At 43.5% G+C, this 26,411-nt stretch overlaps 1 protein-coding gene across 1 annotated transcript in view; it reads left to right on the top strand.

The window, feature by feature from the left end:
- Window positions 1-26,411, top strand: part of SH2D4B (SH2 domain containing 4B) — a 100,030-nt gene that overhangs the window by 20,374 nt on the left and 53,245 nt on the right. The window contains exons 2-3 of the mRNA XM_014065029.2: window positions 8,211-8,370; window positions 10,538-10,688. Coding sequence (XP_013920504.1) covers window positions 8,211-8,370; window positions 10,538-10,688 — 311 coding nt within the window. The remainder of the gene's footprint in view (window positions 1-8,210; window positions 8,371-10,537; window positions 10,689-26,411) is intronic.

Below are 26,411 nucleotides of genomic sequence, written 5' to 3'. Positions count from 1 at the left end.
CACACAAGTGGCAGCACTGAGTCTCCCCATAATCTTGTCCATGCCCTCGGGGGTCACAGGATCAAACTCATCCCAGATGGTCTCCACAAGATTCATCCCCGTCGAAATAGCCCAAAGACATGTTTTTTCCATTCATTTAATGTTCAACTATTTGTGATGACTCCTCTGGATGCTTTCCCAGATACCTCTCCAGATGTCAGCTCGGAGGAGGATGAACCAATTCCAGAGATGTCTGGAGGAAAGTTGGTCAATGGCTCCAAGTAGCCGTCTGAGAGGGATTTGGCTGAAGCACAGCTGCAGCAGGAGCAGTGAAGACTCATGAAGAGGCAGCCTCACCCTTCTTGATGGTTTAGAGGATCGAGGCAGGAACGACGCGAGAGCCAGGACGTAACAATAACAACAGGAGTTTATTCAGAAGCAGGAGCTGACAGCGATTCAAAAGTAACAATTCCGCGCCAAGGTATTTATACTTGCTAGTTAAAACAGGGGAACCAATGGGAGGCCTGGTAGTGTCTAGCAACTGCTGACGTAGTACCCTGGCCAATCAGGTTGGCTCGGCTGGCTAGCAACAGGCTATGCTGCGCCTCAGCCAATCAGGGCGCAGCCTAGACTGTTGCTGGCCTCCCGGTCGTAAATGAAGGATTTTATGAATCCTCAACACTCCTTCCCCCCGGCTTAGAGCGCATGCCCCTGATTGGAGCATGCGTAGTCCTCTAGGTAGGCGGGGTGGCACCGGACCTGCCCAGATCTTCGCAGTTCACCTGCAGTCGTTGGAGGGGTAAGACCTGCTCATGGTAGCTCCTCCCCAAAGGGAGTGGAGCTCCAAGCGATGCCATTTTGGAACGGCCCAGAAGGTGGGCTTAACAAAAAAGGTAGGCCGGGCCGAGGGGGTGCGGCCACAGGGGAAACTTCGCATTGCCGGGAGGCGGCGATTGGCGAAGGAGTGTAGCTTGGTGGGAAAACCGTTTCGGGTTGAGTTTGCTGAGGCGCCTGCCAACAGGGGGCACCTGGGTAGGTAGGGCCTGAACTGGGGAAGACCCTGTCATACTGCGCCTTGTCAGATTGAGGAGGCTCAACTGGAGCTTGCAACTCTTGAAACAGAGGGTAGGAGAGGCCTGCCTGGGGAAAGGCCTGGAACGTTGGGACCGGCTGGCAGGCAGCTGTGTCGTTGGGCCCTGGATCCCTCGGGCCGCCGGTCTCCGCAGGGAGGCGCCTCCTTAGTTGATCCATGTGGCGCCTCCACTCGGATCCATCAGCCAGTCTGACCCTGTAGGAACATGGGCCGGTTATGGATACTACAGAGGCAGCCATCCACCTAGGATCCCCTGAAAATGAATGGGCCCAAACCAAATCCCCCACACGGAAGGATCGGGGAGGGGTAACCCCCAGGTTGCACGACTGATCCCCTGAATAGAGCAGGTGAAGCCTATCCAGGGGGGTCCGCAGGCGCTGGCCCATCAAGAGCTCCGCGGGGCTTTTGTTGATCATTGGGCAGGGGGTGGAGTGTTTGCTTAGCAGGTAAGCCACCACCCTTGTCTGCCAGTTGCCCCGGTCCATCCGGCCCAGTGCCTCCTTGGCTGAGCGGACCGCCCATTCTGCCCGACCATTGCAGGCCAGGTGGTACGGGGCTGTGGGCGTGTGCCGGATTCCCTGACAGGCCAGGAATTCCTGAAATGGTAGAAGTAAATTGGGGCCCGTTGTCTGAAACGATTACCTCTGGCAACCTGTGGGTTGCAAACAAATGGCGAAGGGCCCTGACCGTACTCTCAGATGATGTGGAGGTCATGAGGACCAGTTCCACCCAGCAAGAGTAGGAGTCTACCACAATCAGGAATGTCTGGCCATGGAAGGGGCCGGCAAAATCTACATGGAGGCGGGACCACGGGCCTCTCGGAGCCTCCCACTCTCGAGAAGGGCCAGCTGGGGGGTTAGGCTGGGAGAGTTGACAAGTACTGCAGCGGCCTACGTAGGCCGCTATCTCTGAATCCAGCAAAGGCCACCAGACATAGCTGCGGGCTAACACTTTCATCCGCACTATGCCGGGGTGGTCTTTGTGGAGCAGAGGCAGGACCTGGGTGTACAACGCAGCAGGGATCACCACCCGATCCCCCCAAATGAGGCAGTCACCATGAAGGGACAGTTCTGCTTGCCGGGCTTTAAACGGCCGGAAGCAGTCGGCTACCTTCCCCAAGGGCCATCCCCTTAAGACTCACGAGCAGATCGGCCTTAGTGTGGGCCGCGATGTCCGTGGCCGAGAGGGGCAGGCCGGAGGGAGCAATCAAGAGGACGGGGCCGGGTCTGCATCTGGCAGGGGGCAGTGGCTAAGGGCATCAGCATGCCCTAGCTGCTTGCTTGGACGGTAGAGCAGCGTATAAAAATACGCTGTGAGGAACTCCGTCCAGCGCGTCATCCTGGGAGAGAGGATGGGGGGGGGGTGTCGGCTTGTCGCCAGCCAAAAGCCCAAGGAGCGGCTTATGGTCAGTGACAAGGGTAAAGTGCCGACCATACAAATAGTCGTGAAACTTTTTAACCCCGGACACTGCAGCCAGAGCCTCCTTGTCTATCTGGCTGTAATTGCGCTCTGCTGAGGAGAGTGTCTGCGAGTAAAAAGCCACGGGGGCCTCTGAGCCATTTGGGAGGACATGGCTCAGGACCGCCCCCAGACCGTAGGGGGAGGCGTCACAGGCTAACGTCAGCGGCAGCTCTTCGCTGTACTGTATTAAGACAGCTGCTGACGTAAGCGTGTCTTTGACAGCCGTGAACACATGTGCTTCGCGGTTGCTCCAGTGCCAGGCCGCGGATCGGTCGAGCAACCGATGCAGCGGCTCGACTAGTGACGCCTTGTGCGGTACGAATGGCACATAAAAATTCAAACGCCCCAGGAACACCTGTAACTCTGCCTTGGAGGAGGAAGTGAGGGTGTTTCTGATGGCTGCCACCTTAGCAGGTGTAGGGTGGATTCCTTGGGTGTCAATCAAGAAACCCAAGAACTCCACCCTAGGGACAGCAAACAAGCATTTGCTGCGCTTGAGTTTTAAACCCGCGCCCCTAAAATGAAGGAGGACCTTCCTCAGCATTTCGATGAGTTCTGAGCAGCTGGAAGCAGCGATCAGAGCCAAGGTGGCGCAGTGGTTAAATGCAGCACTGCAGGCTACTGCTAGATCAGCAGGTCAGCGGTTCAAATCTCACCGGCTCAGGGTTGACTCAGCCTTCCATCCTTCCGAGGTGGGTAAAATGAGGACCCAGATTGTTGGGGGCAATATGCTGACTCTCTGTAAACCGCTTAGAGAGGCCTGAAAGGCCTATGAAGCGGTATATAAGTCTACTGCTATCAGAACGTCATCAAAATACAGAACCACGCCAGGGAGCCCATGCAGCAGCCGCTCCATGAGGCTCTGGAAGATCCCCAAGGGCCACGGAAATGCCGAATTGGAGGCGGCGGCAACGAAAAGCCCCACGATGGGTGATGATGGTCTGGGCGTCTGCCACATCATCATCCACCGGGAGCTGTTGGTAGGCCTGCGCCATATCCAGTTTTGCAAATGTGCAGCCCCGCCCCAGGGAATGGAGCAGGTGCTGCACCACAGGGACTGGATAGGGGTTTGCCTGGAGGGCAAGGTTGATAGTCGACTTGTAGTCGGTGCAGATCCGCACCGACCAGTCTGGCTTGACAGGAACCACGATCGGGGTCTCCCATCGTGAGTGGTCAACGGGTTCGAGTATGCCCTGCTCCAGAAGCTTATCAAGTTCAGCATCAACCTTGGCCCTCAAGGCAAAAGGCACCCTGCGAGCCTTCAGCCGAATTGGAGCAACCTGGGGGTCGAGGTTAAGGGAGATGGGGGTGCCCTTGTAAGAACCCAGCTGGCCATCGAAGATGTCAGAGAATTCTGTGAGGACATCTTCCAGGGAGGAGGGAACCACCCTATGTACCCCCCCCGATAGACAGCCCCAAAGCTGGAAACCAATCAAGCCCCAATAAGGCAGGCAGGGAGTTTTTAACAATAAGAATAGGCAAACGGCCGTGAAAATCCCCATAGTCCACCCAAATGGGGAAAGAACCCAGGGTGGGAATAAGAGTCCCCTGGTAGTCCCTGAGGGAGGTGTCCACGGGTTGCAGCTGGGCGCAGGAGATGTGGGGGCACAGGCGGGACAAAGTGGCCCAGGAGAGCAGGGAGCGGGAGGAGCCAGAGTCCACCTCCATTCGGCAGGGCTGACCTTCCAGCTGAAGTGCGGCAGAAACCTTCCGGGCCCTGGCAGATGCCTGGCTGACCGTCTCCCTGACGGCCTCAGGCTGATAGACGGTGTGGCAGTCTTCAGCCCGCCTAGGGGGTTGCGGCGGCTGGCGGCGCTGCTGCGGTTGAGATGTGGCAGGGCTGCTGCAGGAAGGATGGTGCAGGCAGGGAGGCGCGGCAGACCTGGGCAATATGGCCCTTCTTATTGCAACGGCGACAGACTGTGCCTTTGAAGGGGCAAGCCATGCGGGCATGGTGGCCACCGCAACCCACACAACCCGTCGTGGCAGGGGCAGCTGGAGGAGGTGGTGGGGGGGGCCTAGGCTGCACCCGGAGCTGGCCAACTATCTCAGAGCTGGCGTCTTCGGGTGGCACCAGCTCATCCATGAGGCAGGCTTGCGCGGCAGGCGGAGGGCACCCAGGCAGCGTCGGAGGAGGTGGCAGGGAGAGCTGCAGGCGTTGCATATCGGCCGTGGACTGCTCAGAGAGCTCGGCTGCTCTGGCAGCTTCCACGGCCTGCTGCATTGTGATGTCGGGATGTCGCAGGAGGAGGCTTTGCAAGTTAATGTCCTTCACCCCGCACACGACTTGCTCGACCAGGTTTTCATCCAAATTTTGGAAGTCACACTGGGCCGCCGTTACGCGGAGCGACTCCAGAAATTGGCTGATGCTTTCTGCCGGCTTCTGAACACACCAGCGAATGCAAAGCGGCGAGCGATGCGGGAGGGCGCCGGGGCGTAGTGATTCTTCAGCCGGGACATTAGCGTGTCCCAGCTGAGCTGGTATACAGGCCGTGGGGCAGCTAAAGCCCTGGCCGATGCAAACATCGTGGGCCCGCAACAACTCAAAAAGAAGCTGCATTTTTCCGCCTCCGGTTGGTTGTGGTTCTTAGATGCTATTAAATAGCATTCGAATCGCTCCATGAAACCTTCCCAGGTTTCACCAGCAGCTCCGAAGGGAGCAAAAGGCGGTAAGGCAGATGCCATGTTCGCCACGGAAGATGTGTCTGTTCAGTAGACTCGAGAGAGAGTAGACGGGGAGCGTAGAGAAGAAAAAAAAATTCAGCGGTTCGTCGCACCAGCGGTCTGACGCGGCTTGAGCGACTATGGCTGAATCTCTTCTCGCTCTGTCCTAGGCTCTGCTTCGGGAATCGCTGGATCCCACCTTCGTCACCAGTTTAGAGGATTGAGGCAGGAACGATGCAAGAGCCAGGACGTAACAATAACAGGAGTTTATTCAGAAGCAGGAGCTGACAGCGATTCAAAAGTAACAATTCCGCGCCAAGGTATTTATACTTGCTAGTTAAAACAGGGGAACCAATGGGAGGCCTGGTAGTGTCTAGCAACTGCTGACGCAGTACCCTGGCCAATCAGGTTGGCTCGGCTGGCTAGCAACAGGCTATGCTGCGCCTCAGCCAATCAGGGCGCAGCCTAGACTGTTGCTGGCCTCCCGGTCGTAAGTGGAGGATTTTATGAATCCTCAACAGATGGGCTGTACCAAAAGCTCGCTCCTGCCTTTTCTCTGACCTATTTATTCTTGGGTCAGGTGAAGAAGCAGTTCCTCTTCCTCATCAAATGGCAGCTGCTTGCTTTCCCCACCTGGAGCCTCAGGGCTCTCCTGCTGCAACTGTGCTTCAGCCAAATCCCTCTCCGACGGCTGCTCAGAGCCACTGACCAACTGCCCTCCAAACGTGCCTGGAACTGGTCCATTCCCCTCTGAGGTGACATCTGGAGTCATCACACTATTTCACCTAATTCACTACCTTATGAACTTATGTCCACAAGTTTTCTCTTTGTCCAGAATAGGATTCCAAGAATTGGGTATGTCTATTCTAATGAAAAGAAGGACTAGGGGTGACATGATAAGCAGTGTTCCAGCATTTCAGGAGCTGCCACAAAGAGAGTGTCAAGCTATTCTCCAAAGAACCTGATTGCAGAACAAGAAGTAATGGATGGAAACTTATCAAGGAGAAATCCAACCTTGAAATAAGGAAAATTTCCTGACAGTGAGAACAATCAACAGTGGAATGACTTTATCTCCATAAGTTGTGAGTGCTCCATCACTGGAGATTTTCCAGAAGAGATTGGACAAAGATTTGTCCATAATGTATAGATTTCCTGATTGAGCAGCGGGTTGGACTAGAAGACCTCCAAGGTCCCTTCCAACTCAGTAATTTTGTATTAAGCAGGTCTCTTCACTGTCTCTCCATTCTACTGTGATTATTGCTTCTGCTCTCAGTACAACCATCTTCAATTCACCATTGCTTTTCCAGAAGTCCTCTCTATTTCTGTATCTCTAAATCTGGAAAGAAGAATAAATACATTTAACAGTAAAGTAAGATACAATATGAGAACATGATAAATACAATAAAAAGATATGAGAATTATAGACATTGGGAAAATAAAGATGAGTGCATTTGGGGAAGGAAAGATTGAGCAAAGATTAGAAGGTTGGCTGTTTGATTCAATCGGCAAGTGAATTTTTAAACACAAACTAACTGTAGATAACACAAGCTACGTAGGAAAACAGCAATGATTAATAATAGTCATAAAATAAACAGAACACATGGAGGAATGAAATTTTTAAAAGTCAGTGGGAAAGAAAATGGGAGGCAGTTCTTATGTATCCAAAACAGATTAGCCTAGCAATATAAAAGCATAATAAGGGATTGCAGTTTACAAGTCCACAAATATGTCTCATTAGAGATGAGAGCTAATGAATCTTAAATGTATTAAAAAGGAAGCCAAAAGCTGAATAAATACACATGTATAATAGCTGAAAAAAACACCTTGATTTACTGTGATGTTATTCTTGGAAAAAGACATAAGAGGAGGTAACAAAGAGCTTTTCCCAACCAGTTACTCATGTTGGATTTAAATTGTCATAATCCTCAGCCAATTCATCTAGGATCATTGATTGGTTGATTATGTACATTCAAGTCACTGTTGGCTCTTAGTGTAATACAGTTATAATAATATAAATTTAGTTTGTCCATGATGATCTCTCTCTAACTTGGCCCTTCAGATCTAAAGTTATTTTGACTTTTTTCTTTGAACAACCCTGTAATCTCTTGCATTGTGGTGGTCTTGGTGACTGAACGGAGCTTGGGAATTTACTGGGTGGATGCCTTTCCTGACGCCTGCAGGCAGTTCACAGCAGACAATTATTCATTTGCGTCCACAGAGAGAAATATCTGCCACTACCTAGGATTGAACTCACAGCCTCCAGATTGTGAGGCAAGAGCTCCACCTCTAAGTCACTGTACCTCTTAGAAAATAAAAGAAAGTATATAACTTGAAAAAGATGGCAGAAAAACCAAAAATTGGCACTGTGCAACAAGGTGTTTATTTATCTCTATAAAGTCTGGATCAACAAGAAAAATAGTAATAACCATGTTGCTTCTATGAAAGCCAATTTATAAAACAACCACGCCTTTATTTGCAGGAAGTATCAGCTTATACCCAGAAAAAGATTAGCTTGTGACAATAGGGAAGTGGTGAAATTTATTTTATAATTTAAGGATGCAGGAGATAGACATTGTACATCCTTGTCAAGAGCCGATGCATACTTTATATCTGGTTATTCCAAGAAGTCAAGGAAATACACAGGTCCCCTCCAAGGTCTCTTCTAATGCTGTTATTTTGTAATTCATGCAATTCTATTATTCTGTATATGATGAAGACTCTCTTCAAGCCCTACCTTAACTAGGCTCTTCCAGATACAGTGAATGCCCTTTCTCCAGCAAAGTAAAATAACTTGGCCCCTCTGATCATTTTTCTAGAAGCAGGTGGTCAGGTCCTTTCCAAGGCAACTTCAGAGAAACGCTTTGTTTGCAGCATGGTGGAAATGAAGTTCTCCTTCATGAACCTGAACAGGCCCAGTGCTTAGTTCTCATTCCTTGTATTTTAAGACGTGTGTTGTTTGATTGATGGCTCTGAGATTTTCCCTTCTGGCAACACATTTGGATGGCTATTCCAGGTGACAGGAAACATGTTCAGTGGCTTCAGGGAGCTGATGGCGAGGTCTGGGTTTGGATCATGGGAGACGCCCCTGGAGACAAGTCATATGAGCAAATTTCAGAGGAGCGTCTTGCAGAACGAGCCAGACAGCAGGCCCAGAAGGAAGCTGAAGAACTATGGTGAGTATCTGCAAATCAATCACATCTAGAATATTGCTGTCAAAAAAACTACTGAATGAGAATTATTTTGGAATTCTATTGGATAATATTGTCTTTGAAATGTATACTCATTTCTGAATATGCCAAATCTCAGTGGGAAGTAATATCTTGCTTGGACTCAGAAACTAAGCTGGGTCAAACATAGATACGTATTTTTTGGAGTATAAGACTCACCTTTCCCCCAGCTAAAAGAGGGTGAAAATTTGGATGTGTCTTATACACCGAATGTAGCCCCACCCACCCACCAGCCCCCACCCTTGGGGCCTCTGTCTCCCAGCAATTTACCTCTTTGCAGCAAATGGGGCTTGTGGAGGCTTCAATAAACTATAGCAATCCCTGCAGCCTCTAACAGCTGATGATCGGGAGAAATTGAAAGTGAAATTTGCTCCACATGGCAAATTGCTGGGAGGCAGATTTTTTTTTCTTGTGCTAATCAGGCTGTTTGCTGCAAGGAGGTAAGTCAACAACTATGTCTATAGAATGTTCAAATTGTTAGACTTATTTTTAAAGACTGCTTTATTATTGTTCTAGACAACTTAATAAAATGAAGAGACTTTTTAAAATAAATGCTTGATCTGAAGAGGCCCATTGCTATTGTTTTAAGAAGTGCTATTCTTTTAAATAGCAGAGAATAACTATATTTCCAGAAAGCACATTTTAATAGCGTCTGTACAAGTATAGTCTGAAATATAACACTACAAACAATGTATATTGTCTGTACTGTTTGTTGCAAGGAGGCAAATTGCTGGGAGGCAGAGGCAGATATTTTCCCCTTGTTTTCCTCCCCAAAATCTAGGTGCATCTTATAGTTCGGAGCATCTTATACTCCGAAAAATATGGTACTTATGAAGAACAGTTGCAGGGGAGGCATGATAGCATCTTCCAGAACTTGAGGGGCTGCCACAAAAAGGAGGGGGCCAAGCTATTTTCCAAGGTATCTGAAGGCCAGACAAGGAATAATGGATGGAAGCTGACCAATATTCAACCTAGAAATAAGGAGAATTTTTCTGACAGTGAGAACAAGCAACTGATGGAACAGAAGTCACCTTCAGAAGTTGTGAGACCTTCATCACTGGAGGCTTTCGAGAAGAGATTGGACTGTCATCTGTCAGAAATGGTGTAGGGTCTCGTGTTTGGGTGGGGAGTTGGACTAGATGACCTACAAGATCCCTTCCAACTCTGGCCTTCTGTATTCTATGGTTAGTATTTGGATGGAGACCATCAGAGAATCTCAGGGCTGTATTTTAAACTCGAAAGTCAAAAGAAACTCCCAGATGGAGACAAATATGGATGCAAGTTATCTGTGAACATGGACATGTCCGTGAAGTCACGAGGAATTCCATTGGATAGAAATTTAAAATTTCTTTCAAAACTCTTCAGAACTTCAAGTCTCTCTCTTAAATTATCTCTCTTAAGTATCTCTCTTAAATCTAAAATGATATAAGAACAACAAGTATAAACTGTTTGGTTTATACTTGAATATAAAATAATGTTTTGTTAGACTTACCAAAATCAGTTTCTCTCTCTCTCTCCCTTCTCTCTCTCTCAATTGTTTCTCTCTCTTTTCCTCTCTCTATTCTCTCCCTCCATAATTCTCTCTCTCTCTCTTTCTCTCTCTCTCTCTCTCACACGCACACTTGTTAGTTGCAAAGTCATGTTCTACTCCATGGACAACATTCCTCCGGGCCTTCCTGTCTTCTACCATCCTCTGGTAAGCTCAAACCTACTGTTTCGGTGACTCCATCCTTCCACCTCATTCTCTGTCATCTCCTTCTTTTGCCCTCCATCTTTCCCAGAATTAGGCTCTTCTCCAATGAGTCCTTCCTTCTCATTAGATGGTCAAAGCATTTGAATTTCATCTTCAGGATCTGGCCTTCTAAAGAGCAGTCAGATCCTTGATGCTTCTAGAAGGATAGGTTTTAGGATATATGCAGTTATCCTGATCAGCAATCACCAATGTCCCCTGTGAACTTCAGTGTATGTACATGAGATTCTGTCATTATGATGGCTGTTGGTAAAAATGCCAAGGTTGTCCAGTATTCTTAGACTTTTGTTCTACATGAAAACTCAAGGTTGACTTACTCTTCCTTCCTTATCTTGCCTCTCTTTCTTTTTTCTTTTTGGGAAGGAAACAAAAGGAAGCTGAAATCAGGAAGAAGTTCCGTGATGCTATGGCAAAGGAGAAAGCTCGAATAGTGGCAGAGAAATGGAAGATAGAGGCAGAAGATCGCAAAGCAGCCAAATTGATGGAGGAGGAGAAAATCCAGGAGGAATTAAAGGTTGGGTTATTCTTTCAGCAATCCTGCCTTCTAATGTTTGGGTTTGTACCTCTTAGAATATTTCTGTTCTGTTCTGTTCTGTTCTATTCCACATCACTCTATTCCATTCATAGTACATTGGGATTTAGTTATTTCCAAGCTCCTAGCTATCAGAAAGTAGACGAGCAGGTAATCACTCTCCACCCACATTAAGACAAATATACATACAGAATGATCATGTTATCTATTGTAGATAGGTTTTGAAAGGTTTAATTTTGGTTAGTAATTTAATGGAAGTGAAGTAGAAATTACCAGGGCTACTAGGAAATGCTAGAAAGATCCCACAAGGAAACAATTCTGTACTATTGTCAAGAAAACACCATGAATGGTTTACAAAATCAGAAGGAGTTAAAATTCGCTTGAGAGAAGTGTTGTAGTTTCAAGACTTGCTATTGGAGTCAGGTAAGATAATAAGTAAAGGTGAGAACCAGCACAAGTTGACATTTGAAGGAGAATCCTAAAGATTCTTCTTGTCTATCTTCTACCCAGGATGCAAGTTAGATATATTTTATCTCTGAATTTTCCTTACCCCTTTTATATGCTCCTCATCTACCTCAAGTTAAAAGTCCTTGAATCTTCATTCACTATTGAAAAGGATATTTCCAGAGCGTATGGGTCAAAATCTACAAGAATAGCATCATAAGAAAAAACTTGCTGATTTTCAATATGCCTGCAGATTTTGACCCACCTGCTTGAAGTCCAAGTTAAAAGCTAACCGAGGTTTTGGAATAACTTCTATAACCAGTTTCCCAGGAGGTAAACATTTCTTAGGTTGGAATCTTACAGAAGGATATTGTTTTTGAAAAAGAAAGACTAGGAGAGTAACCTGTGTTGGAATGGGACAACTCACCATGGCCAACTTACTGCAGGATAATTCAATTTAATTATTTAACATCATTAAAAATATTTTGATGTTCATCCTCCACATTTCATTTGTTCTTTTTCATTCTTTCTTTAACAATTATATTGCACCATCTCTTCAATATTAGTGTAACTTTTGTCCTGCAACGAGGTGTCCTGCAGCGACTTGGCTGTGGTGAGTTGGGTGCGATGAGTTGGCCATGGCAAGTTGGCTGCAGTGAGTTGTCCTTTGATTGCGTAGGTCTTTATCATGGAAAATAGTTGCATGAAGAATTTGTACAGTCAAGAGTAGTTTTATCATGCAGCTTTCTGACAGCTTGATATATGCATGTGAGAAAGAGAGGTTATTATATATTGGTTGATTTATGGTAAGTGTATGATAAAGCATACATGGAGGTAAGTTTGGTTGTTATGAATATTAAGTAAAGCTTACCAAAAATAAATAAATAGAATGCATCACAAATGTTTCACATTCAGGAGCAAGCAAGACAAGGATATATGACATTCCCTTATTCTTTAATGTACTTATATATAAGGAATGCTTCTTGTGATGTTAGTGGTTGGGAACATGAATATAGATGTACGTTTTTATGTGGATGATGCCATGTTGTTGACTTAGAATCCAAAGGATTTTCAGCCAATATTTAGGTTAGATGATGCAAATAAGAATTGGACCTAAAAATATTTCAATCATTTGTATGCTGCCCATTTCTACAGACATTAATAAAATCTCAGGTCCTCAAATTAGCATACATCTATATGTCTACAAGGTCACTGAATAAATGAAAGCATACAATTATACCTTTCAGGATCAAACCTGACAACCATAATTTTTAAAGCCCATTCTCCCAAGACTTGACAGAAAAGGTTGATTTTTCCAAAAAGTTGGAGCAGTGATGGAGAAACCCTCAAGCTATCAACCTATCAGAAACGTAGGCCCTTGAAGGAAAAAGAAGTGAATCAATCCAAACCATACCTAAAGTAAAGAAACTATCACAAAGAGATGAATCTGAGTAGCATGTTTATTAGCAGTGGAGAAATGGAAGAATAAATTTTAAGTTGCACAAAACTCAATAAATTTAGAATGGAAACATGAGGTCTGCTGTTGAATGGATGCTTGTAGAAAGAAGCTACAACATTAACCAATGAACTGGAATAGTGGTAACCATGTTTCAACGCATGCACCCAATTTGGTCTGTGGCACCCATAAGTATTACTACAAAGATAAAATTGTTCAAGAGTATTGTTATAACAACTGCAAAAGAGAATGACAATGTTTTAGCCTCAAAATTTTTAAGGCTGCGGGGACTAATTGTCCTCCGCCTGTGTGACAGCGTTTGAAGACCTAATGGCTGGCATTGTGGTCCAGATGTGTCTTCCAAGTATCTTTGGTATGTAAAGCCACTGCAAGGTATTTAAATATGTTGGCCTCTTCTAGGTCATGCCCTTCTACTCTCCACGAGTATCAAAAACCCCTTTAAAATCCTCGTTTTTTTTTAGTAAAAACGAGGATTTTCAATTTATCGCAATTGAAGACCGAATTATTTTGTCTACAGTACTTTAATGTTGCTGCAACAGCTTTCTTCAGTCCAATTGAGGTTTCTGAAGTAATAGCAGCCTCATCGGCATAAAGGAGCATTGGGATTTAGGAGGATGCAAGTCTGGGTTGAGAAAGGAGAACATCAAAAGGCAACTCATCAAGGCAAAAAGCAACATATAAAACTTTCATATGGAGTTCAGGGAGACAAAGATAGTTTGTAAGGGTATAAAAATAAAGAGCGGTATATTTAATGGCGGGGTGTAATTTAGATTTTCTTATCATCCATCTTCGGTTTCATAGTTTATTACTATTTTCTCTTTATGTTTTTTTTATCTATAGAGAACAGTGTCAGAAATACATATTATATGATGGATGCTATCTGTTTAAGCAAAGAACCCATTGAAACCAAGTTTTATGCATGCAGAAACACAAAAGACAACATGCCATGACTAGCCTCCCACCATTTTTAAAAAAGTGAACTATGAGAGGCGTCTTAAAGGTTATTTTTCTGATGTTTCAAGTCTTTCAGATTGTTTATTAAATCAGTGTCATGTGACAAAGAAGCAGAGGAGAACCAGGTTAAAAACCAACCTCTCTCAATTCACTCAGTATGTGTTTTGTTGAGCTACAGTAGGAGCAGAATCTAATAGTTTACAATCAAGCTGTGCATTCAAAATAATAAGAGGTTGCCTCAATCCCCCACCCCCCTATTATTATGCAGTTTTCTACTTTGCTTTAATTAAAACTCACTCCGTGATTAAGAACCCAAACAAAAACTTTGGAAAACAAAACAGTTTTCCCACCAAGGAAGAATTTTCCTGCAGTTCCCTGAGGATTCTCACAGTAGTTTCTAGTGATATATTTTTTTTGCTTGATCAATTTCCCAAAGATAAGGAAAACTGCAGAGGCATTTATATGATGTGACAGGTCTCATTATCCTCTGTAGCAGATTGCACCTGTTTTATGGCTGCAAAATGGGCATAACGCTCAGCTAGAAAAAAGCTTATGTCTTGATAAAATAAAATAAAAAGCTGCACTGTCTTTCTGAAGAATTTTCATTGCTCCTTTAAAAATACATTTTGCAGAAATATACAACCCGGTATTTTCGGTCTCCCACTTTCCCTCCCTCAATCTCTGATGTGCTTCCCAAATGTTGAGCAATATGTGAATTTAATTGCAAGCCACCTCTTCCAACTTTTGGGCCAGTCCCTGATATTCTCTCCTATTCATTTTGGGAGGGAAATGAGGACAGATCCCAAGTAAGTTGCCCTGAACTTTCAGGAGAAAAGGCAGGTGTGGGAGATGACCAGACTGAGCCCCGAGGGAGGAGTCAAACACGTCATCAGTCTCGAATCCCTGCATGCTCACAAAGAGATCTAAGTCCAGCCCACCTTGAATTCTTATCTACTGCCAATTTGCTTTGACTGTTACTAGTTCAGATTCTTGCAAAGAGCATTAGCATGCAATAAACCAGTATTCCTTTGAACTGTTTGGACTCTTGATTTCCTGAGCTTGACATCAGGACATAAATGCAGTTAAGTCTATACATAAATCAGTGGAAGAGGAAGAGCACTGAAGGGAGAACAAGCTGTGGAAACTTTACTTTGTTTTTCTACATTCTCAATAAATTAACATTTTTTTTTCACTTACATTTTTTTCCTTTTAAAATGCTGGGTTTGTTGAGATCCATTACGGCATTTTTAGGCACAGTCTGGGTTAATATTGGTCCCATACCTGTTCAATATGGTACTTGTAGTATAACTATTCTTAAAATCTTAACTTTATCATACCATCCAAACCCCAGATTGTAATATTGTAATTCTAATGTTTTTTTTTTTAATTTAAAAATTTCTCAGCAAAACTCACATTTGGACCAAGTTGTGCTGTAAAACATAATTTTCAGATCAGGCAAATCTAAATCTCCTCTTTCCTTTGCATCTTTATATCTAACCCTTGACTTTTCCCCTTTCCATACAAAACTAGATATATCTGTCTCCCTTAAATGGTATATTAGTTGTCAGAACAGGTATTGTTTGAAGCTATAACATCATCCTGACAAACCATATATTTTTATCACTGAAATTGTCCCCAACAAATAACAATTGCAATTTCTCCCATCTTCATATGTTTTCCTTAATTTCATCCCATTTATTAACCTAACTTGGTAATTTGGTTTGGTGAAGTGGTTAAGATGCTGGTGTCAAAACCAGGAGGCTGTGAGTTCCGATTCTATCTTACGAATGAAACTGATTGAGTGATTCAAGATGCTGGACATATCTAAGACTTCCTCCTCCTCCTGTTTTCCCCATTTGTGAGGTGGGCTGGGCTAAGAGTGAGTGACTTGCCTAAAGTTGATACTAGTACCTTAAACATCAACACTAAGATAAGTAGCAAATAAATGCTGTCTTCTCCATGGGTTCCTATGAATGGTGGTAGATTGGGATAGGAAGGTTCTTCTTCTTTTCTTTTCTTTTATTTTTAGCACATTTAAGTTTTTACATATTTCACTTAAGAGCTGTGGTGGTGCAGTAGTTAGAATGTAGTTTTGCAGGCTAATTCTGCTGACTGCCAGCGGTTCGATTCTCACTGGCTCAAAGTTCACTCAGCCTTCCATCCTCCTGAGATGGGTAAAATGAGGATCCAGATGGTTGGGGCCAATAGCTGATTCTGGAAACCACTTAGTGAGGGCTGTAAAAGCACTGTGAACTGGTATATGCCTAAGCACTAAGTGCTAAGATGTTATATCCTTCAGCCACACCCCATGATTGATTGACAGTAACAGGATACAGAACCTTGGCTTTGGAAGTTGTGGAAGCTTCCACTTGAGACTTTCAAGAAGCGATTGGACTGCCATTTGTCAGAAATGGTGTAGGGCAGGATGGCAAACCTATGGCATGTGTGCCACAGGTGGTACACGGAGCCATTTGTCAGGGCACACCAGCTGAGTTCAGCCTTTTTTAAAGCCATTTTTTGCCCTCCCCAGACTCCAAAGGCTTTATAGGAGCCTGGGCAGGGTGAAAACAGTCTCCCCTGCCCCCTTGGGGCCCTCCGGAGGCTTCAGGAGTTTCCCTGAAGCCACCGGAGAGCAAAAAACCAACCCTATGGGCAAAGCAGAAGTTCAGGAACGGACTTCCTGTTTGCTCATAGGGCCGGTTTAAGCCCTCCGGAACCTTCAAGGGCCTTCTGGAGGCTTCCCTGAAGGCTCAGGAGGATGAATAAACAATCCAATGGACAAACCGGAAGTCACTTCCGGTTTGCTTGTAGGGCTGTTTTTAGTCCTCCAGAGCCTTCAGAGAAGCCTCCGGAAGGCCCCTGAAGGCTCTGGAGGACTAAAAATGGCCCTACTTCTGGTTTGCTCATAGGGTCATTTTTCGTCCTCCGGAGGCTTCCCTGAAGGCGGAACCTTCAAGGGCCTTCTGGAGGCTTCCCTGAAGGCTCAGGAGGATGAATAAATGATCCAATGGACAAACCAGAAGTCACTTCCGGTTTGCTTGTAGGGCTGTTTTTAGTCCTCCAGAGCCTTCAGGGAAGCCTCCGGAAAGCCCCTGAAGGCTCCGGGGGGCTTAAACCGGCCCTACAAGCAAACCAGAAGTCCGTTCCCAAACTGGTTTTTTGCTCTCCAGAGGGCCTCCGGAGGGTGGGGGTGGGGGAGGCTGTTTTTGCCCTTCCCAGGCTCCTATATAGCCTCTGGAGCCTGGGGAGGAAGAAAACAGCATGCAAAAATTGGGGGGGGGGTCATGCCTGTCATGCGTGTATGCGCACTGGGTGGGGTGTCACATATAGCATTATGGGTGTGGCATGCCCACGCATGACCCCCTTGCGCTCCTGCCGCTTATGGCATGAGAACCAAAAAAAGATTACACCCCAGGGTTCTGAAGGAACTGGCAGATGAGATCTCAGAACCACTGAACTATATCTTTCAGAGATCCTGGAGCACCGGGGAACTGCCAGAGGACTGGAAAAGAGCTGATGTGGTTCCCATCTTCAAAAAAGGGGAAAAAATAGATCCAGGAAACTACAGACCTATCAGCCTGACCTCAATACCAGGAAAGATTCTGGAAAAGATAATCAAGCAATGAATTAACGAACACCTAGAAGTAAACAAAGTAATAGCCAAAAGCCAACATGGGTTTGTCAAAAATAGATCATGCCAGACTAATCTCATTGCATTCTTTGACAAAGTGACAAAATTAGTGGACCAGAGGAATGCCGTCAATATAGTTTACTTGGACTTCAGTAAGGCATTTGATAAGGTAGACCATAACCTACTACTAGATAAAGTAGAAGAATGTGGGTTAGACAGCATCACCACCAGATGGATTCGTAACTGGCTGACCAACCGCACTCAACGTGTAGTCCGCAATGGAACTGCATCTACATGGAGGGAAGTATGCGGTGGAGTACCCCAAGGCTCTGTTTTAGGCCCAGTACTCTTCAACATCGTGCTCTACATGGGGCTGCCCTTGAAGAGTATTCGGTGACTTCAGCTGGTCCAGAATGCAGCCGCGCGAGCGATCGTGGGTGCACCTCGTTTCACCCACGTAACACCTATCCTCCGCGAGCTGCACTGGCTACCTGTTGATCTCCGGGTGCGCTTCAAGGTGCTAGTTGTCACCTACAAAGCCCTTCATGGTATTGGATCTGGGTACTTGAGAGACCGCCTACTGCCAATTACCTCCACTAGGCCGATAAGATCCCATAGATTAGGCCTCCTCCAAATTCCATCAGCCGGTCAATGTCGACTGGCAACTACCCAGAGGAGAGCCTTCTCGGTGGCTGCTCCGACCCTATGGAACGAACTCCCCGTGGAGATTCGTACCCTCACCACCCTTCAGACCTTCCGCATAGCCCTTAAAACCTGGCTGTCCCAACAGGCCTGGGGCTAAAGACTTCAGCCCCACCCGAATAGTATGACTGTTGTGCTTTTTAATGATGTATTGTCTTTATGTGTATAACTTGTTTTGTCCTTCCCTCCCCCTGAATTGTGAGCCACCCTGAGTCCCCTCAGGGAAAAGGGCGGCATACAAATAAAGTTAAATCCAAATCCAAATCCAAATCATCAATGATTTGGATGAGGGAATAAATGGGGAACTCATCAAATTTGCAGATGACACCAAGCTAGCAGGAATAGCCAACACTCCAGAAGACAGGCTTAAGGTACAGAAGGATCTTGACAAACTTGAACATTGGGCACTATCTAACAAAATGAAATTCAATGGTGAAAAGAGTAAGGTTCTACATTTAGGCAAGAAAAATGAAATGCACAGGTACAGTATAGGTGGTACCTTGCTCAATAGTAGTAACTGTGAGAGGGATCTTGGAGTCCTAGTGGACAACCATTTAAATATGAGCCAGCAATGTGCAGCAGCTGCCAAAAAAGCCAACACAGTTCTAGGCTACATAAACAGAGGGATAGAATCAAGATAACATGAAGTGTTAATACCACTTTGTAATGCCTTGGTGAGGCCGCACTTGGAATACTGCATTCAGTTTTGGTCGCCACGATGTAGAAAAGATGTGGAGACTCTAGAATTGAATTTGAATTTGAATTTATTAAAATTTATAGGCCGCCCTTTTCCCTGAGGGGACTCAGGGCGGCTTACAATCACAAGGGAGGGAAGTGCAACATCAAAAACAAAACAAAATGTGAACAAAGAAAAAAAATAGTAAAACACAACTTTCGTTCAACAATCAAACACTCGGGCTGGTGAATTAGGAACCTATCCCCAGGCCTGCTGGGAGAGCCAGATCTTGAGGGCTGCGCGGAAGGTCTGGACGGTGGTGAGGGTACGGATCTCAGCGGGGAGATCGTTCCACAGGGTCGGAGCTGCAACAGAAAAGGCTCTCCTCCGTGTGGTCGCCAGTCGGCATTGACTGGCAGATGGGATTCGTAGGAGGCCCAGTCTGTGCGATCGAATTGGTCGAAGGGAGGTAATCGGCAGGAGGCGGTCTCTCAAGTAGAAGAGTGCAGAGAAGAGCAACAAAGACGATTAGGGGACTGGAGACTAAAACATATGAAGAACGGTTGCAGAAACTGGGTATGTCTAGTTTAATGAAAAGAAGGACTAGGGGATACATGATAGCAGTGTTCAAATATCTCAGGGGTTGGCACAAAGAAGAGGGAGTCAAACTATGCTCCAAGGCACCTGAGGGTAGAACAAGAAGCAATGGGTGGAAACTAATCAAGGAGAGGAGCAACTTAGAACTGAGGAGAGATTTCCTAACAGTTAGAACAATTAATCAGTGGAACAGAAGTTGCCTCCAGAAGTTGTGAATGCCCCAACACTCGAAGTTTTTAAGAAGATGTTGGATAGCCATTTGTCTGAAATGGTATAGGGTTTCCTGCCTAGGCAGGGGGTTGGACTAGAAGACCTCCAAGGTCCCTTCCAACTCTGCTATTGTATTGTATTGTATTGTATTGTATTGCATTGTATTGTATTGTAACTTGGGGGTGCCATTATCAAGGGAAACATCATTATTTAGAGTGAAGGTCAGGTTTTGCTGCTTCTCAGTGATGCCCCCAAATTTGCACCAAATGTATTTGGCTCTATTAGTCTAGTCTATGATCCTAATAAAGATGGATTTGATTTGATTTACCTTGTCCTATAGGATTTAGAGGGAGCAACTTGAGTTTCAGAGTTTTTCCTAAAATACCTTCACTCCTTTGTGTGCACTGTTGTAGGTCTTGTTTTTTTGGTGGACTTTGCTACAATTCTGATGAAAATGATTAAAGAATTGTATTTTTAAACTGAAGAGCACTATGGGTATATTGTTTAACCAACACAAAAACATTGCAATCCCAACCCAAGCCACTTTTCTCATTCTTTCCCAGCATTAATTTTGGAAGATTGTAAGTAATATTGAAAGTGTTGATTTCTAAATGACGGGCCAGAACAAATGGTAACTTGGACATTTTATTTATTCATTTTTACATATTTAATCAGACTTTTGCCCAAGAGATGGAGTTGCCATGTTAAAGGGTAGTAAAATAACACCATCCACATCCAATTTTAGTTGCTGCAACATAAAAAAGATGTTGAGACCCTGGCAAAACACAGAGAACTAAAATGATTATGGGGGGCCTGGAGGCTGAAACATATGATGAATGGTTGCAGGAATTGGTTATGTCTAGTCTCATGAAAAGAAGCACCAGGATGACATGATAGCAGCGTTCCAATATTTGAGGGGCTGCCACAAAGAAGAAGGGCTCAAGAGATTTCCCAAAACACCAGAAGGCAGGACAAGAAGCAAGAGATGGGAACTAACCGAGGAGAGAAACAATCTAGAACTAAGGAGAAATTTCCCGACAAGAGAGAACTATGAATTAGTGAATGGCTTCCCTCCAGAAGTTGTGGGTATTACATCACTGGAAGCTCTTAAGAAGAGACTGGACAGGCATTTGTCTGAAATGGTATGGTCTTCTGTTCAAGCAGGGGTTTGGACTAGAAAACCTACCTTCCAACTGTTAGTCTATATTCTATGGAACAAATACAAATTGTTTTATGCTTACACTGCCTTGTTTCAACACTGGAATTTAAGACACTTCCGGGGCGGGACCTTGCTGTTGGCAGCGGCTTAATTGAGCTGCCCCCAGGTTTCTAGTTGCGTTATCTGCCTAAACACCTAGCAGATATCTCATTCTTCAGGCAAGAAGACTGAGAGAGAGATCCAGCTGGTAAGAGCTTTCTTTGAAGTTTGCAGCTTTTTTTCTGCTGTGAACAGAAGCGGGGGGGGGGGGCAACCAAGGCTGAGTCATATCTCCGGCCAGAAACCTCGGCTATTTTCACAGCGCAAAGCAAGGAACCCCCTCTTAGGACAATTTTTGAGATATTTATCTGAAACTAATACAAGCAGAGTCCGTACCTGAGAACCTTATTTGCTTTTCCTAAAAAAAATCCTAGCTTCAGTTTTACAAGAGTTTCCTTTGTGCAATTGCTCCCAAGATGGCGATTCTGCAGCTTCCGCAATTGCAATAATGGTACATTCCTAACTCCTCGGCAAAGACAGTGATAACAAAGATCAAAGGAATAGCCTCTCACTAATTAGCTCCACTTCTCTGAAGAGATTACAAGATTTTTTTTCTTATCAACCTTTAAAAGTTTTAAAAGACTCTTTGCTAATATAGAGACATTCCAAACAGAGGTATAATGCTAATCTTTTGAAACCTTCCGCAAACTCTCTGCAAAAAGGGAGGAACTTTTCTTTTTCTTTTTGTAAGCTGCACAGCGGGCCAGCAGAGTTTGATTAATTGCTTGAAGAAAAGACATAAAGGCATCAAAATTAAATCCTGGGAAATTACCTCCTAGGGCTACGTCCCCCATACCTGGCACAAAGTTGCAGCCTCCACCCTCTATGCCCCCTAGTGGAGATTTGCTAACGAAAGAATTCTTTTTGGAAATGTTTAGAGAATTTAGAGAGCAGAATTTAGAAACTTTCAGAGAATTCAGAGAGGAAATAAAGAATGAGATGAAAGTCTTATATGATAAGTTTGATACTAGGATCGCCAAAATGAATGATGATATGATGGGACTTGTAAATGTACTGACAGAATATGTTTCTGGAATGGAAGATAACTTAGAGGTTCTTAATGAAACCAATACTAATTTGACATCTAAAACTGAAGTGGTGGAACAAAAAGTTGAAAATGCTGAAAAACAAATTATTATGATACAGTACAGACAGATGGAGCTTGCATTAAGAGTCAGGGGGCTGCGCGAAGATAAACAGGAGAACTTGAAGCAGATGTTTTCAGAGGCTTTTGACTGTCTGGTGGGAAGACTGGGGTCCAACTTTGACTGGCAGATCGATAAAATTTATCGCGTTAATTCTTGGGCGGCAAAACAGAAGCAACTCCCCCGAGATGTAGTTATATACTTTGCTACAAGAGAGTTCAGAAACATGATACTACAAGAGTCCAATAACAACAGGCTTCAAATTGGCAGACAGGATTTGATTGTCTTGAAAGAAATACCACCTCAAATGCTAAGAGCCAGGAGAGATTATGCTTTTCTAGTGGAAGAGCTCAGAAATCGTCAGATACAGTATAGATGGGACGTGCCATTTTGGTATTATAATTACATTTGACAAGCAAAGATATCGTCTCAACTCTGTATGGAAAGCTCGAGATTTCTATCACAAGATTCTGAAGGTGGGACACCCTGAATCATCTGGATCTGGAGAAAGACCACGAGAAGGACAAGATAAACAGCAAACCACACAACTACCAGACAAAATGTACCATCTCCTCCTCCCGGAAGGGCAAGGAGTCAGGGAACAAAGACCTAGCCGTATGACTACCAGACAAATGGAAAAACAAGCAACAATGCAACAATCTCAACAATCACCGGCCATCGGCCAAGGAGTTACAGCAACAAGCTCAGAAGCTGTGGGAGGAGCCAGGCCAAAGGTTAGACAGGCCATGCAGGAGGCTCTAAAAAAGCTTCACGCAACCAAAAATGACAACTAAGATTTTGACATGGAATGTCAATGGACTGAACTCTCCACAGAAGAGAAAGAAAATATTTCACTATCTTAAACAGTTCAAGAATGATATAACTTGTCGGCAAGAACCTCATATCAAATCAACTGATCAAAAATATTTGTTCAACCCCAAACTTGGTCAACATTTTGTGACCTCTGCTACGGAAAAGAAAAATGGTATAGTTGTATACTTAAGAAAAGACATTAAGGCTGAACTAATTGAAGCAGATCCCTTTGGAAGATATATCGCACTAGACCTAATCTTAGAAGGGAAAAAGACACTACTTTTGGGAATTTATGCTCCTAATCAACAGCAAGACGGATTTTATAGAAATCTTCATGTTAAATTAGTACAGTGGGACTTTAAGTCTTGTATACTATTGGGTGACTGGAACGGTGTGATTGACACTAAAAGAGATAAGAAGACCTCTCGCCCAAATACTAAAATCCGAGCTAAGTTACCCAAATCTTTTTTTGACATGATGGACGACTTCGAATTGAGAGACGCTTGGTGAGAAAGAAATGCAGAAGAATATGACTTCACCTTTTTTTCTGATAGACATCAATCCCTTTCAAGGATTGATTTTATACTAATCACTAATGATTTACTTTCTAGGGTGAAGAAGACAAAGATTGCGGCGAGGGTTCTTTCGGATCATAACCCAGTTTGGATGGAATTGGGAAGGGTAGTGCAGGCAAGAAGGTCTTGGAGGTTGAATGAAAACTTATTTAGATATGAAAAGTATATTAATGATTGTAAAAAATTGTTATCTGAATACTTTGTTCTGAACATGAATAAGGGTACATCTATGGAATTTGTATGGGATGCAAGCAAAGCGTATATGAGAGGAGTACTGATGAATATAAACAAAATACATAGATATAAACAAGGGCAAAAACGAAAAGAATTGGAAGAGGAAATTAAAGGGAAAGAGTTGGAACTAATATTAAATCCAGGTGATACAAAGGCTAAGGAAGCAATCTCTATATTAAAATCCCAATTTGATATGTTGATCTCTGACCAGGTAGCCACTAGTTTATTATATGCAAAACACAATACTTTTTGTAACGCAAACAAACCCGGCAGGTGGTTGGCTTATCAGATTAGGGAAAAAAGAAAAACTCGAAATGTATCTAAATTGTGTTATAGAGGGAAGGAGGTGTTTCAACAAGAGGAGATTCAAAAGGCATTTCGGGAATTTTTTACAGAATTGTACAAAGGGGACAAAATTAGGGGTTTAGACATAGACAAATACTTAGATAAAGAGAAAATACTCCTAGTTAGAGAAGAGTACAGGCAAAAGTTGAACCAACCAATAACCTCTGGGGAAATCCTGCAGGTAATCAAACAACTAAAGTTAGGGAAAGCACCAGGCACAGATGGCCTGACAGCGGTTTACTATAAAAACTTACAGTTAGAAATAGTAGAACCTCTTAGAGAACTATTTAATAAAATTCAAACGGAAGGTAAAGTGCCCCCATCATGGAAGACAGCATTTATATCGTTGATACCCAAAGAAGATCAAGATATTACCCAACCAAAAAATTATAGACCTTTCATTACTTAATGTAGATTATAAAATTTTTACTAAAATACTAGCAAATAGGTTAATGGTGGTTATTCAACAATTGATACATACTGACCAAACAGGTTTCATACAGGGGAGACAGATGAAGAGTAATGTTAGATTAATCATTAATGCTTTAGAATATTTGGGAAAGAACAATGAAATCCCTGCTGCGTTCATATTTTTGGATGCTGAGAAGGCCTTTGATCGAGTTAATTGGCAATTTCTGTTGAATATATTGCAAAAAATGCAGATAGGAGATAGCTTTTTACGGTCAATTAAAGCAATATACCAACAGCAAACAGCTCAAATCATAGTCAACGGAAGTTTAACAGACTCCTTTCAAATCGAAAAAGGTACAAGACAGGGCTGTCCTTTGTCCCCACTATTGTTCATTATAACTTTCGAAGTATTATTGAATAAAATACGGGGCTTGGATGGTTTAAAAGGGATCAAGATTAGGCAGCAAGAATATAGAGTCCGTGCTTTTGTGGATGATTTGGTCATAATATTGGAACAACCGCAGGAATCCAGTATGGTCTTAATGAATATGATTAATCAATATGGTCAAGTCTCTGGCTTTAAAATAAATTTAGGAAAAACCAAAACATTAGCTATAAATATGAATACTAAACAAAAGGAAGAATTAGGAGTGATGCTAGGATGTGAGGTAGTTAAAAAAGTCAAATATCTTGGAGTTAACATTTTAATTTCAAATGGGAAATTATATAAGCATAATTATGAACCACTTTGGCATAGTATACAGACGGAGATGAAAAAATGGGAGAAATTGCACTTATCTTTGCTGGGTAGGATAGCGGCAGTGAAAATGAACATTTTACCAAAATTTTTATTTCTTTTCCAAATGTTACCAATACTTAAAAAAGATGCGAATCTTTTAGAATGGCAGAAGGGTATCAACAAATTTGTATGGGCAGGAAAGAAGCCAAGGGTAAAGATGAAAATAATGCAAGATGTATGTGAGAGAGGAGGATTGAAACTACCTAATTTAAAATTATATTATGATGCAGTGGTATTATCTGCAATTAGTGATTGGACCCATTTAACCAATGATAGAATATTGAATATCGAGGGACATGATTTGGTATATGGTTGGCATGCTTACTTGTTATTCAACAAAAAATTGGATAAGAACTTTAAAAATCATATTTTAAGAAATGCTTTATTGCGGGTCTGGAAAAAATATCAACATAAACTAAATGATAAGTTGCCCATGTGGGCAATTCCTAGACATGCAATTGAAAATATGAATATAGAACAAAAACACGATAGAACCACTTACAGACAACTTATCACTTCAGAAAGGGGGGTGCTACAATTAAAATCTTTAGAGGTACTAAAAGAGGAGAAGGTAATTCAAACATGGTTCCAGTATGGCCAATTACAGGCCAGGTGGAAAATAGACCAAAAAACTGGTTTTGTCAAAGTTGAGGATAATCTGTTTAAACAAATAAGAGATCAAAGCTTAATGCATATAAAGAGGATATATAATGTACTAATACAGATGGATTCGGAAACGGAATTGATTAAAGACTGTATGATAAAGTGGGCTCAGAATATTGAAGAACCAATAATGCTGGACACGTGGGAAAGAATATGGTAAGAAATGTGAAATTTACACAAGCACAAAATTTGAGAGAAAATTTTTATAAGATGTTTTATAGATGGCGTTTAGATCATAAAAAGCTGGCTTCTATGTATCCGAATGTACAGCCTAAATGTTGGAGATGTGGTTCTCTCGATGCTACATATTTTCACATATGGTGGACATGTCGAAAGGTTAAGGCATTTTGGATAAAAATGTGGTGGATCATGCAAAATATCTTCAAAAGAAGGATAAAATTCACTCCTCAGCTATTTTTACTAGGTATATGTACTGACTTTACAGCGGTAGAGACCAATTTGGTTCTGCACTTAATAACGGCAGCAAGACTGTTGTTGGCGCAATACTGGAAGAAGGAAGACTTGCCTACAACTCAAGAATGGACACTGAAAGTTACAAACTTAGCCGAGATGGCTAAAATATCAGCATATCTTAAAGACCACTCAAATGAGAGATATAAATGAGACTGGAAAAAATGGATTGACTATACACAAAACAAATATGGGACTAAGAAATTCCAGATAGCCTATGCTTAAGATTAGGAATAAGTTAAACTGCTTAAAGTTTGGGTAACAGCAAGAAGCTGAGTCCAACGTAGAGATCTTATTGAC

The sequence above is a fragment of the Thamnophis sirtalis genome, unplaced genomic scaffold (assembly GCF_051295495.1).
Source record: "Thamnophis sirtalis isolate CommonGarterSnake01/CBP01778 unplaced genomic scaffold, rThaSir2_p1.2 scaffold_15, whole genome shotgun sequence".
Lineage (NCBI taxonomy): Eukaryota > Metazoa > Chordata > Lepidosauria > Squamata > Natricidae > Thamnophis > Thamnophis sirtalis.
Note: the sequence above shows the minus strand (reverse complement) of the source record. Positions and strands in the feature narration are given on the sequence as shown.